The sequence below is a fragment of the Apteryx rowi genome, unplaced genomic scaffold, assembly GCF_003343035.1.
Source record: "Apteryx rowi isolate R43461 unplaced genomic scaffold, aptRow1 scaffold_485, whole genome shotgun sequence".
Classification (NCBI taxonomy): Eukaryota; Metazoa; Chordata; class Aves; order Apterygiformes; family Apterygidae; genus Apteryx; species Apteryx rowi.
Genome location: NW_020450744.1, coordinates 392,390 through 407,707, shown reverse-complemented (window position 1 = coordinate 407,707; position 15,318 = coordinate 392,390). Strand labels below are relative to the sequence as shown.

Genomic DNA, 15,318 nt, shown 5'->3' with positions numbered 1-15,318 from the left:
AGGAAAAACTTCTTCAGTGTGAGGGTGACAGAGCACTGGAACAGGTTGCCCAGAGAGGYTGTGGAGTCTCCTTCTCTGGAGATATTCAAAACCTGCCTGGACGCGATCCTGTGCAAYGTGCTCTAGGTGACCCTGCTTGAGCAGGGGGGTTGGACTAGATGATCTGCAGAGGTCCCTTCCAACCTCAACCATTCTGTGATTCTGTGAAGATAACTTCTGTTTTAGAAAGTGGAGGATAAATACAGGATCAAATATTTTAGATTTTGTTGTGGCTAATTAGGGAAGAAAGGAGGATGTCAGTGATCTAAAGACAGAAAAGTAATTTGAAAGAATATGATCATGGAAGAGTAGGGTTCAGGAAGCCAAGGAGAGAAATGAGAGAAAGTGATAAGGATAGTGAACTTGTGAAAAAAGCATTTCAAACATTTCAGCTATTTCCTAGAGCCAGCAGACATGGTCACAGAAATGACCAAGAAAATATGAACAAGCTGACAATCACTGAAGCACACTATGCACAAACTATACCACTAGGAGAAAGGACAGGAAGCAAAACAGCAACAAAAAAATACTATTATTATTGCCTAGATAAGTTTCTTACGGACCTAAAAAACTTAAGAGCATTGTATAYGGAATAAAATGATGCATATATGTACAGAAAAGCGCACACGGATAAAAATCAAGCAAAACCAGTCAGAGACTGTTATAATTAGGAAGGAACAAACTATTTTATGAATATGCCAAAAGTGAGATGGCAACAAAAAAACCCCAAAGGTTTAATTATTTCAACAGAAAGAACAGCAAATTTTAGATGATGTGCAAAGTGCTGAAATGGCTTCAGCATCCTCTTTTCTCCAGACTTCATGAAAGGTTGAAGACAACCACTTCTAAGTACTTAACATTAACAGAGTTGGGAGTGGAATAACAATAGGAGGAGGAGAAGTTGGATAATATGTAAGACTACAAGTGTTTTCAGTTTGCAAGGTATGATAAAATTCACCCTAAACTGAAATCATCCCTACACCATTAGTAAGTATAGTAGAAGAACACACAGAGATTGAACAGACAAGTTGAATTTTTCTGCTCTTTGGTGCCAATACGGCCACAGTTGGATCCCCCCCCAGCCCCAGACCCAAGGTATCTAGAAAGATGAGAAAAACTCAGAAAAGTCCAGAGGAGAGTAACAGAAGCCACCCCAGACCTAGACAACATGACTTATAAAAAAGGAAAAGGAATTGAATATTGTAAAAAACTGTATCAGCAAAAATGAAGATTAAAGAATGACATGATGATAAGTTTTCAATGCCACAAAAGGTGGCTAACAAAAAGTTAGGAAGCACTTGTTATCCATGCTCACTGTGGGAAGGACAAGGAAAAAAAGTAAGTTAATATGGAAGCAAAGAAGATTTAATTTGGATTCAGGAAATTTGTCTGATTATAAAAACACTGGAACTTTGTGCCTGGGATTTTTCTCGAAACATATTTACTGGAGGTTCATGCATACATTAGAGGTTAAACTGTCAGTCATCTGGATGCTTGCCATAGGAACGGATTAAAGGATCTCTGGAGGCTACTTCCAACTTCACATTTCTGAGTGGAGTAGGCTGTAACTTAAATCAGGGTGGTCCAACTCTAAGGTTTCAGGATATCCCAGTCCCATCCACTCTTTCCCCACTGATAGTAGCAGTTGTCAAATACACTGTTCTGCAGCTGCCACAGTCTGATCCAGACCTGTCTTTTGCTGGGGTTGTGGTAGCGACTCTGCTACAGGAGGGAGAGGCAGCTGCAGCAGACAGAAGGCAGCTTTCAGTATTCAGGCTGCATCTACTGCTGTAGGTCTACAGCTGTCCCCCATCGTCTTTAGGGAAAGAGGCAGGGGAGCTGGATCTGATCTACAAGCTGGCAGTCAAATTCTGATGACAAAACTAAAAACAAAAAAACCCTATTCATGTGTACGCTATTTTATTTATGCAGTGTAATGACCTTTAGTACTAGGAATTTTACAACTGAACTGCTTTTATGTAGGTACTGTACTTTTTCAAGAAAATGAAATTCTCATAGACTGGTAACAGCTGTATGTTATTTTCACTTATACAGAGTGGTCACAAGACAATTAACGTTCTTAAAAGTATGTCCCAACTTTTTGTTGAATAAATCTCAACATATCCTGTTATTCCTAAGATACTTCATTTTTCAACTTAAAATTTATCAGGCAGTTCTAAGCAGGCAAGCTATTTTCCTTGTGATACATTACCTCTTTATTCCCACTTTTGCTATCACAGCGCTACTGTTAAAGTGAGAGTGACCAACACCTAAAAATTAGGACAAAAGCACGATAAGCCATGTACAAAATTTGCAGGCTTACCTTATGATGGCAGCAATGAGATTTTGTGCCTGAGAGGCCCCCAAAAGAGTGGAATTAAAATTTTAGTTCTACATCTGAGATAAATGCAATTTAAAGTCATGAGAGTTTATATAATTTAGGACTCTTACTTCAAGGTACTTGCATTCTTTAAAACAGTTTCAATAAAAACAAAATCAACTATGTAAACTTACCTAAATCAGGCTTTAACTCAGTTGGCAAACTTAGCTTCCTGGACATCTTTGCTGAAAAGTGAAGTATATCTTTTTTTTTAAAAAGAAGAAACATGATTCTGCTGGCCTTTACTTGCCTCTTTCCAAATATTTAATATATCATTGCTTATTACATTAATTGCAGCACTTAATAGGAACTCTGCTAGAGCACAGCTTGACTTTTAGGAATGAGGGGTGCAAGGTAGAACATGGAAGATACCAAAATCCCCCAAACCAACATTTTATGATTTTTGCCAAACTTCATTTCCCCTCAGGCATCAGAGAGAACTTGACGGACTGGATAAATTTTGCTTTGGCTCAAACACAAGTTTTCTCTCCGCTCACCTGAGGGGACTACACACACTCTCGGCTATTGCAGGAACGTGCACTGGAATATACATGAAGTTAACACCCCACCCACTCTCCTTCTGCCTTTTTTCCTGATCAAACCCGGGAGAGTTAGAATAGACAAGAGAGGAAATTTTAATTACACTAAATATTTTAATGTAAATGCATAAAATAAGCATCTGAGATGCCATCAGCAGTCTCACAAGAATGGAGAAATTACAACGAACAATTATAAAATCAGCAGCATACAAACATTTGCAACATTGTCAAATGAAAGACAGTAAAATTTTTGTAATATTGCTCAAGCGAAAAATGGAACTTGAACTCATCACTGACTTGGAAAATTCTATTTCTAGAAACAGAAACCATGTGGTCCATTTTAAATGCTGTATAATACTAAAATATGCTTTATAAGAGAAGTCATCAGTTAACTAATAGCTGTACATCCCTCTTTCGTCTTTCTTTCATCAATTACTGGAGAATGAAGAATTTTGATGTAGCTTAGCTACTGGACCAGGGCTTTAATTTGGATTTAATTCCCAGCCACATGCTTGACTTTTGGTATATCATTTAATTTTTCATTATCTTGTAAGGATAATACTTCTCTACCTGAAACAGATGTTGAGAATAGCCTCATAATTTTAGGAGTGCCTTGTAACAGATACCAGTCATAAGGTAGACTGAATCTTGCCGCTCCTCTCTAAAAATGAATTCACTCTGAATGATTTCAGTTAAAAGGGATAATTAGAATGAGTACATTTTGCACATATACTCAAGAACAGCATGTGATTTAAAGTTACTCTCACTCCTTGAAAAAGTGAGATACTTCATTGTATCATCAATTATACTCATCAATATTGCAAATACTAGTTATCTGAATAGTTGAATAGTTTTATTCCTATCATATGTTATAAAAATTTGAGAATAAGACTCCGTAAATAGTCTTCTTATTTCCTTAATGTGTCAGTGTTACAAAGTATGTCCTATTCAAATTAAATTGAAATTACTTACTCTCAGGTTGCAATGCCACAGTCATTTTAACTTTTTTTTAGTGCAGGCTGAAACCAAAAAGGGAAGTTCAACCACACATTTTCTACCCTCATCCTTGCATTGGTGCTGGCATCTGTCTGGCCTGACGGTGAGCATAACCAAAACTCATCTAAATGAAATTTCTCCCAAAGGCTGTTTTCAGCGAGATCAATTCCTGTCCCAGATCAGTGTTCAGCTAGACAAATGGCAGACCATGGTACACTAGTGACCAGGAGCCCCTTCTTTTTGCTCTCAGCTGGAACTTACATCAGCTTGAAAAGAGATCATGTAACCTCACCTGGAACTGTGAATTACAGGGTGGGAGCTTCTCATTATAAGACTCATTTTCTGGGTTAGACAGATAAATCATAAAAGCTGAGGTGTTAAACACAGGCTTAAGTATGCACACAAAATAATTTGAATTATGTTTGGCTTTTCACCACTTTTACCATGCATAAAACTATTCTCAGCAATGACTAGTTAACTTAGCCACTTTGAAGACCAGAGTGGTCACTTTTGGCTTCTCAAATAAAAACATTTAATATAATATTACAACAGCTTAGGGAGAAAAAACTGACAAAAAATAAGATACCAGGGAACAGGTATTACGAAGTACAGGAAAATGTGCTGGATTCTAAGAGTCAGTCTCCATTTTTAGTTTTTTGTTCATTAGTGAAAGGCTATCTGTGTGAACAAGATTGATAAGTTAAAATAAATGTTAGACATCACTTTCTACAAACACTAAACTATGCCTCTCTTATTAACAGCACAAGAAGATAAAAGAATTCTTAGAAGATGTCATTGCTAAGAGTTGTGAATTAGTGGGTTCTACACAAAAATTACATTTCAAAACACATAAGTGTGACAGAACGCTCAGTAATTCAAACAAAGAGGAAACTTAAGAACTTTAATAGCACTAGTGCCACCTTGTGTTTAAACAGGAAAGTGGCTCAAGATTTAATTAGAAAATATGAATATTTCAACAGCTAAATCGTTTCCAACTAACATTACTTGGTATAACAAGCTGCTTGTATTCATCATATCTGCCTTACGGTTTTCAGCAGCTTTGGAAAATGTAGTTTATCCATGCCTCGGAATGAAAAACAGCAACACATCAGCACTAGACCACTTCTACCATGTAAGAAACAGATCAGAAATGGAGAAAGATGAGATGGAGATCTACAGGGAGAACACCCAAAGTCAGGCTTTTTACTTTTTCCCTTTGTATGACAGGGCAAAGGTGATGACGACTGCTCCTGCTGGGTGTGACTGACCAAGTAGTAGCTGTCATGTCACACGCTTTAATACGTCTCTTGGTGGTGGTGGCTGCTGCAGCATCTACAGCTGAGCCTGCCTTTCCACAGCTCTGGTGTGAGACACAGAGCCAAAAGCTAGGTAGCTGTTTTGTTACTCTTGGCACGCTCGTTGCTCTAAGCAATGATTATTTTGTCCATTTGCTCAGACCTACATTTCATACTCCTCTAAAGGAGAAAATCTAGTGTGACACGCATGCACATTCATATTTTTTCTCTAATATATATGATTAAATTGCATTATATACTAAGTATGCCATTACAGAACTGTCCAAAAAACAACATTCAGGGTTTTTGGCTATTTCTCAGAGGTTAGTCTTGAGGAGGAGGGAGTCAGAATATGAAAGGTTCTCTTGGCATAGTGTGTTACATCTCAGCATTGTAGGCCCACCTAATTCAATCAAAAAATACCCTGAAGGTTATCTGAGACATGTCCGAACTATCAATAGGAAGCAGTGGCTTAAAAGTAATAGTCACATTTTATTTGCAGTAGGTTATCCTGAGCTACTTTACAATGCATTACAATAAACAGCATATTAATTTGGAAGCCATAGACTGATTTCCCATACATTCCCTATTTAAGCAAACAATCTAAATTGTTCACTTAAAAAAAATCTCTAAAGATTATAAAGGAGACAAGAGTCTGTGTTTTGGCAGACAATAAAAGAGTTTAAAGGAAACAAAATTCACTTAACATTTAATGAGAAATACCTAAATAGCTTAGAATTATCTTTTAGTTCTTATCAATATTCTTTAAATATACCCAAATCCCCAAATTATTGTAAACTGAAATATTTTAATGTTTGATAACTATATAGAGGTCAAGAATTAAATTACCCAACTTCATGATGCCTAAAGGATTGACTACTRTACTTGTGACAGTTAAAAAGAATTAGATTCTCAACACTGAAATCTGTAAATTTGATATCCATAAGAATAATGAAAACATCTTATGAGAGAATGTATGAAAAGGGAGCTACGTGATATATAAAAAATTAGGTCAGACAAATATTAAAAAGCACACTGGAACAAACAGTCCTTCTCTGGCATTAGGGCAAATGAGAACTGAACATGAACATCTTAAGCTTTGATTCTGTGAAAATAGTATTAAGTTAAATTTTCAAACAGTACTGAAATCATTCAGTTGCACTCTTAGAATGTTACAAATGTGAAAAACCTTATGGTTAAAGTTAGCAGCAGGAATTACAGAAATTTAGAATTCTAGCTATCACTAATCCAGTTAGATTTGCCTGCTAATAGTTTGCAATTGTTTTTAACTGAGCACTTGCAGAGAAGAAATAAAACCTATAACTTCACTGAAAAGTATTTAACACAATCTGCTGAAACAGTTATATAAGTGTCTCAGAGTCTGCAACACTTTCCATATACCTTTACTAAGGTTCCTTCCAGAAATGGAGGATACAGTATCTCTGCAGTTCTGATATGATCAGTAGTGATATATTTAGCCAGACACTTCTCTTCATGCACAATAATTAACTGACCAAAATAAGGGTAAAACAGCTTAGATTTTCCTTCAGCTGAAGCTGGATCACAAAGCCTTTCCATAAGAATGACATGTTGGCCTAAGAAATTAAACATTTCATTCTGTTTTCTTCCCCGTAAGTTCATCTAGATTTGGTACACTTTTCTGTACTCCTTCAACCCAGTGCATTATGTATAGTTTCAAATATTTGCCATTTCTAAGAGAAACAAATGCTTTTAATAATGGCCACAGTATTTCCTGTAATTCCTATAAATGATTAGTAAAGCCACAAAGTCAACTTTAAGCCAACTGAACTTAACAAAGTATATATGGTAAACTGAAAGTGTTGGTTCATGAAGCTATTATATTTTATTTATGCTACTGCTGCAAACTTGGATGGTCTTTGACCCTTTAATGAAGCAAGAATCCTGTGCCTGATACTGTCACTAATGATACAAATCTACAGAAATGAAGATGAATCTGTGTAAGTTATAATAAAATGATATAAATTGAGAATGACTTCGTATTTCCAAATGCATGCATATTTATGTTGGTCTTCTGATACCACCTTAGAGTCTTATCACTGAAATGAAATTCCTTCTCCTTAGTTTGGAAAATGCTAGACTTTCCTCTCAGTACTTTCAAAGAAGTCTTCTTCTCTTACCCACTGTTCCAATGTGACATGTGACAAAAACACAGGAATGATATTAACAGTAACTGGAATTACATATGTAAGTTATAATTTTTGTTCTTTTAGCAACCCATTTGACAGGTTATACTTCATGCAAAGACAAAGAATGGAAGGAACTTGAATTCGATTGCACTGTATGCCACTGCAAAGAACTACATCCATGCTACATGCATCAAACTTCATCCGAACACAGTTGATGAAGGTAAACTGTTGTACAATAGGGTGAAGTTGATGACAGTAAGCGGCACACACATTTTACAGAATTCATTGTCCAGTCATATTCAGCTGGCTACAATTCAGGTTAAAACAGTGAAATGCAAAAACATGCAACCACTGACACCAAACAAGTGGCAAAGCATTTTGCCATATTTCAGCTATTCAGGAGAGTTTAAAGTGTAAGTTCAGAAAGAGTCATGCAGAATAATCATGCCAGATATAAGGTATAGAACATGGTCGTGAAGAAAAGATTATTTGTATGGCATCCAACTACTCAAAACTCTTAAAAAACAAACAAAAAACAAAAAAACAGGTGAAACAACTATATAAACTGTGTAAATTACACAAATCTTAAAATATGGGCTTACTGAGAGATGAATTACACATCAAATGCATTGTTGTCTCACTCAGCATTTAATCTACCTTCTGAAGAAGTCACTACTACTTGTAAATAAATGCTACATTATTTTAGCTGTAAAAACATTCACAACTGCTCTTTTCCTTTGGAAAGGAAAGGTTTCAAACTGAAACAGGCACCAAAATTTCTGTAGAATTACCATTGGCAGATTTTATTAATATTCTTAGAAAAAAGTGAAAAAGTAACGAAGTCATGCTCAAACATACTGGTCAAAAACAAAAGAGCAAAAACCCCATTTTTTCTGCACAAGTTAAGTTCAGAAGAGACGGCCTTTGGACAAAAGGAAAATATTAGCTCATCAACAGGCACTGACATAACATGCACAAGATTAAGTGCTGCTTTTCTCATAAGAAGAGCTGAGTACAAGTTTCCCATTGGCCTGTATGCCCTTCAGTAGAACATATTACTGAATATTAAAGTAAATGGTACTCAGTTTTTTAAATACAGATGAATTGACATAATGATACATTCTTGAGAGACATTTACTTTCTGAAATTCGTCTTAGGCTTCCACTGCCTCAGAGCTCCTCTCCCCTATCACCACCATTACCAGTACCAGAACGATCACTATTCCCCTCCTATATCTTACCCTTTAATGCGTTCCTGCAAGCAGTGCTCAGCCTAGTACTGAGGCAGAGGCACTCTCCCTCCTCCCTCGTTTTGTGCCTCAGGTTCCAAAGAATGTCCTGTATCTTATCGATATTTACCTCACTGAATTTTGAATGATTTTGCTTCTCAATTACCAAATTGCGATGGAAGGGAACAAATCATTAATAACTTAGGATAAAAGTTAAGTTGTCAAATAGTAAATTAGAGGCAGGGCGCAGGAAAAGAAATCTTCTCCTCCTCCCTAGCCTTAACTTATGCTTCAACATATAATCTAAAAAAATAATAGTTTAGCAAACAGTGTCACGATATGCAATACAGATTCAACTTTTAGACCTAACTAAAGAGGCAAAAGTAAATCCTATTGCAACCACATACTAATACACCAAATAAAAACAAAATGAAACATTAATGTAGTGATTYTGAAATGAAATTAACTGCACACCAGTTAAAGAAGTAGAGACCTTTTCCCAAAATTAAATCACACAGCCTCTCGGCTTCATTTATAGCTCCAGTTGTCATAAGCAGAGTTAATTTTTATTCTAATCATAAAAGGGTTCAATCTATAATCTGTATACAACATATTCCAAGGCACATTTGTTCATAAATTAAAAAAAAAAAAAGCCCAAGATTCTGAAGCTGGTAAGGTGTTGTATCCTTGGTGGACACACAAGGAAAATACAGTTCTGGAATAGTAATGGGGTGTACTTATATATAACTAGTCCTTTTCCAGATGATTAAATGAAAATATGATGCTACCTGTAACTCGACTGTTCTAATACAGAAATCTGGCCATATGGCTATGAATGTACCATGTAAAGAAATTAAATCAAACAGATGTTCTCAAAGAGACTGTACCTTCACAAAAAATAGTGGAATAATGTTGTGACTTGCATAGACTGAACTCTTAGTATTTTAGATTAGAATTCCACCCATCCAGAAAATGCAGAAAAGTGCATTTGTAAGATCAGAGAATTTAAAACACCAATATCCTTGATTTTTTAAAATTATTGTACCCAGTGTATTTAGCACAAAAGCAGCCACAGAATTACCAATTAGCATAGATAATGAAAAATTATTAACTAAATATGCAATGAAATTTGATTTTTTTTTTCCTGCTGGGTTAGTGTTGCATAGATTAAGGCACTGGATTAGGAACAGAACAGAATTTTTCTAGTTCCTACCTATGTCATTGGCTACCATCTTGGAAAACTTTCTGCTTTTGGTCTTCACTGTAAATAATATTTTAATAAAAAAGGTCAATCTAAGTGTATCAAAGGATGAACTGGAAAAAAAAAGACTTTAAAAAAGAAAAATACTGTACCCTTTTCTATAAAATTATTCATTTTTTGATCATCATCAGAATTGTTTGGTGAACCAGAACCTATGAGTGAAGACAGAATGAGATGGATATACAAACATATATCTTTGACACAAGAACTATGTATTAATAAAAGTTTTGTGTTTAAGGGAGACACACAAAGATGCATTAAAACATTGATCCAATATCAGATACTGATAGTCTCTGTAGCTGAATTCTTATGACATGACAGGAACTCCTGCCACACTGAGATTAACCACAAAAAATATAATGCAAGGTACAATGTTGCACAGTGCTAGTTTATTGCTGTAAATGTTTCCCACATTGAATAAAATGTTTACACTGAACAGAGTGCTGTCCTAATCAAGACATAAGAATTAATCCAAATTGTGATTGAGAGAACAAGACAGTAGCAATAAACACAGCTTTGAAAATTTGCTTCTTACTAATTCAATAAATCTGCTTTGGGCCACAGTTCTTCAACTATTCTGCAGACAACTCAGAGCCAGCACTGGAACCTGGGATTTTTCAGAATCCTTAACACTGAAAAACTGATAGTGATAGCAATAGGCCACAACTTGAGGCCTACACTGTTGTGAAGAAACTAAAACAGAATTTAACTGAAGATGCCAAATTTCATTGGATTTTATACTTTAAAAGTGTAAATAGAATGCAAACATTTTAACACTCTTACACACAAAAGCATGACACTTTACAGTGCTATACAATGTTTTATGGGTCAGATGAATGCTTCAGGGGCCTTAGCTTATTACCTCTTCACTTCCGTAGAAAAAGCAGGAGAAATAAAGCTATTATTTCTCTTGTATGATCACATTATTTATATAGCRATCTAGCTCTGTGTTACTAAAACTGGAGGATACTGTCCTAACTCACATGGGCAGGTAAGCCCTTTCCACAGTTCTCTAAACTGTATAATCACTCACTGAAGGAAATCAAGTGCAAGTTAGCTTCCACTTCTCTTCACCTGGGCACTGAAAGGGTTAATCATTCAGGCAGATGATCTAGATCACTTGAGCAAACCCAGGCTTCCACCTAAACAGCGACTGATCTGTTTTACCTATCATTTTGCAATAGTCAATATCAACAACTTATTCAATTGCCAATCCCCTCCCCCCCTTACTAAAGCTAGTAACAAGCAAATACGTCTTGCATAGTATATTTTCTTCTTGAACAGCCAGCGCCTATACTGAAAAAGTTCATTTAAATGTGACTTCTGTCCTGCACGCGAAGCTCACCAATACTGTGCTGCTGATTTCTACAAAATGCTCTCATATTCTACAGAATATGCAAAACTTATAAACCAAACCTATGGAATTGCAGCTCCTCCCATAACTGCATTCGCTAGCACCTCCACAAGGGCTGGCCTTCCCCGGACCACAAACAAAAGGTTTCAGTATCAGTGAGGTGCCACCCTCCCTCCTCCTCTCTTCACGCCTTTCTCAAAGGAAAACAGGAGAAGCCTGTCATGAAGCTCACCTTGTTCACCAAAAAACAGGACGAGAGAACAAAACTGAGGAAAGCAAGGCACAGGCCAACTTCATTACTCTAAATAGCTATTTTACAGGGGAGTGAACAGTTTTCCCCCTCCATCTTTAGTCCATTCCCCCCCCCCCTTTTTTTTTAAACACTCTAGCCTTATTTTTCTTTAGTATTGTGTATCTATGATCTATTGTGTATCTGTACCATTATATACTCTTCTCACAGAATATTCGGATCTCTAAACTTCTAGAGTTTATACTAATGTGAACTAACTTTAAAAAAAAAGTCTTCTCAGGTAGTCAGCTTTTAAATTAGAACTTAATTCCTGCCAAGGCACTATTAGGAATTTCCCCCTAATTCTATTTCCGCTCAGGACATTTGAATATAGTGTCTGTTCTAGGCTGCCCAACTTTTTGATTCTTTTAAAAAGAAATATACACATTGTATTAATTCATAAACATAAACAGATGGCAGGGAGATGGAGGAGGTAAACTATTAAATTTAGGATTTTTCCACATAAACCTTGATTCTTGTCTTTGGGCTTGATCTCACTGCACTGTTAGCCAAGATGGTGATTTGAATTTTATTTCAGTTCAACTCCAAATTATGAAAGAAAGCCTCTAAAGCAAATTAAATGGTATTTTAAGTTTTAGCTACTCCAGCTGGAAGTGGTTTGGGCTGGCACTTGAGAAATGCTGGAGCTAGGGAAAGAAAAGATGTAGCCTTTAAGAAGTATAGATCAAGATATTACCTGCACACATTTTATAGCCTGGGCATTGTTTTGCTCAGTGGTAATTCTCATTTGATCAAGTAGACTTTATTAGAAATTAGATTTAGCTGGAATTTTTTAATGTATATTGGTCAAATTCAAATAGCTTAGTAACAGTTAGCATCAGTCTCCTCAATCTTGACAGAGGAAGTGATTCACTGCAACAGCAGTGCTGCAGAGCAAATTGCTTACAGATACTAGGTTGAATATTGAAAGATGCAAATAGAAAAGACATACTGTAGTCTAAACATCACTAAAAAATGTGCTTTCATTGAAAATGATGGTGCAGTTGACAACTTCAGCATGCCAGTACTCTGCGTTAGGCAGATATGTCATGAAATCACATTTTCAGCTAAGTTGTTTACTTTTCTTTAATAAAATAAATATGAAGTTTGATAATTTGGCTTTCTATCCAAATTCTATTTTTATTGTAAATAAGTCTTATTTACCCTAAGAAAGAAAGGCTTACTGGGAAAGAGAATGACATGCTGACTGATCTAGATTAAAGTTTTGTACAATTTAAAATTAAGATCAAAGGACAGTTGTCAAATCAGAAATAAAAGTTTATGTTAAAATTTCTACTGAAGTTACAAACAGGGTATTTTGTTCTGTTATGCTTTCAACTTGGCAAAAATAGTAAACCTTTTAACAGAGATGGGGCAGCTAATAAAGACTGGTTGTAATCAATGGCATTCCAGTTTTGCAACTGCTTCCTTTACGGTCCAACACAAAAGAAATTATTCAGTAAGCAATACATTTCTTCAAGTTCTTGAGGAGAGAGTCAAGACTTTGGAACATACAGGCTAAAATGGCACATGTAGCTCCCTTTAGTTTCCTGTAATGATTATTATTTTGAATTTCTTTGCAAAGAGTAATGAAACACTCCTCCAGTTCTCCAAGTACTTGAGTAAACTTGCAATTTTGACTTTTAACTTAGTGTAGAACTTTGAAATGGATAAAGTGATGTATGCCATTACAAGTTCTGTCAGAGTAATGGGGAAGAGGCAAGTGAAATATTTTAAGCTACTATCTGAAATATTCATCCCTAATATTATATATCGACATGTACTATTAAGTATTTGCATGGCTATAGTCTCAACTGGCCAACATTAAACAAACTTCTAAGCAGTACAACATATTGCTGAGGTTTTCCTTTAAGAGAGTCACATATAGTAGTGGTAACTAACCACTCCCCCTCCTCCCCCCCCCCTTTTTTTTTTAAACCTTAACAAGAATGACAGCTTCTGAAGCCCTCTGATTCTGAAGGAAAATAGTCATTTACCATTTATGAGGAAGCAGAAGTAAACTAGATCTTTTTACAGAAACAGTCTTTGCCACTTTTGAGGCCTCTCTGAAACACCAGTCACCTGAACTATCACAGGAATCTGTGCACCTCTTGCCAACATTTCATAAATTCCAGTGCAGTGGATATGCTCTCTAAAGCATGAATATTTCAGATTGTGCATCTCTTCACTCATCCTTATGAAGTATTCCTATTACATCTCTTAAATTAGTCTTGTTTTAAAACTGGAGTTTTGCAACACCTAGCAAAATTTGTAATGACAAATCAAACAAGTTGTGAGAAGGTGACAGTTTTTATATAATTATTTAACTAGTAAGTGTTTACTTAATGCATGCCATCCTCTGTGCAAACAAAATACCGAAGAACCGAGAAACTTGTAATTACCTGAAGTGGGTGACTTGCAGCGATCTTCTGGCACCACTGTACCTTCATTAATATCACAAAGACCAGCTGTAACACAAAAAAAACAGTGTATAGTAAGTACAGCTGCTATTTTAGCCTTTCCTCTATTACAGTTAGAAGCTCTAACCAGCTGGTTGTGGTACAATTTATATTACAAATTACATTTTTTCATTTGGACATCAGCCACAGTGACTGTAAAGTCACTTACTTCATACTACTGTAAAGTTTTCTGGATGGGTTTTACAAAACACTTCCTCATTAAATTTCAGTGAAAACACTGTCTTTTCAGCAAGACAGACTGTTAACAGAACAGTTAATTTACATGCTATGGATATATATTAAGTACATGTCATTTCTGTTTTGACAAAAAAAATCCTGCAGTGTTATTAAGTACATAATTGCAAAAGAAAGTCAGACGAAAGAGGACTTTGAAGATCAAGGAATTCCTAAGAACACTCTTGGACCAACACGTGACCACTACTGTGTCTTTTTTCACATATTATTTTCCCATTGTTATAGTGATATGCTTTGCATTTGCTGTTACCTTGTTCACTTTCCAGCAAAACTCAGTGATGTCACTTAGAGAACTTAGGGTATAGGCTGCTATTGAAAGTATTCTTCCTCATACAGGGAGATTTCACTAAATTCTTAACACAACATTGTCCACTCTGATCACAAGAATAACTGCAGTATGTTAATACCAAAAGGTCATTTCTTCCATTCAAGTGAAGGAAATAAAGCGTAAGAGTCCACAGTTAGAAGAAAAGATGGAACTTGCCTCATAAATGCCCTAAATATTATTCCATGTGGTTAACTAGAAGTATACAAAGAATTTTGCGGGGTTTTTTTTTCCTCTTCCTTTTTGACAAGAAATTGCTAGCTAGACTGCCCTGGATTAAGAAAAGTATATTTTGTTGATATCTTAAGAGTAGTGACTCATCTTTAGGTTTATCTAATAACTATGTTTTTCTTCATAGGTGTCATGGCATGTGACACTRACACAAACAAGTACATAGTATTTAATGCTAGTAGTTGAGAAATATTTGTTAGAATGAAAGGTTTCTGCATGCACACAAAGATTTCAAATATAACCAGCCTGAGGGGAGGAAGGGCTAAGGCAACAAGGGCTTGCACACGCAGAGTGTCTACACAGACATATTCTACCCATTTTCACCAGTGCATTGGTACATATCTGTTAACAGAAGATAAGAAAAAATATAGGAACTGCTCTATTCTTCAATTCAATTTTTATAGTTTTCTAAATACCAAAAAAAGATAATCACTGAAAGGAAAAAAGCATTCTCTTGAAATATTGGGTCAACGTGGAACATATTAAAGGTATGCTGTGT

At 35.8% G+C, this 15,318-nt stretch overlaps 1 protein-coding gene across 3 annotated transcripts in view; it reads right to left on the bottom strand.

Annotated features, from left to right (window-relative positions):
• STXBP5 (syntaxin binding protein 5) overlaps nt 1–15,318 on the bottom strand; it is a 125,245-nt gene that overhangs the window by 16,158 nt on the left and 93,769 nt on the right. Inside the window, exons 19-22 of one of the 3 annotated variants that reach the window (XM_026078737.1) lie at nt 13,952–14,017; nt 9,999–10,058; nt 9,859–9,906; nt 2,554–2,604 (exon numbers count right to left, since the gene is read on the bottom strand). In XM_026078737.1, coding sequence (XP_025934522.1) covers nt 2,554–2,604; nt 9,859–9,906; nt 9,999–10,058; nt 13,952–14,017 — 225 coding nt within the window. The remainder of the gene's footprint in view (nt 1–2,553; nt 2,605–9,858; nt 9,907–9,998; nt 10,059–13,951; nt 14,018–15,318) is intronic. The other 2 variants (XM_026078738.1, XM_026078740.1) reach the window with 2 other exon arrangements.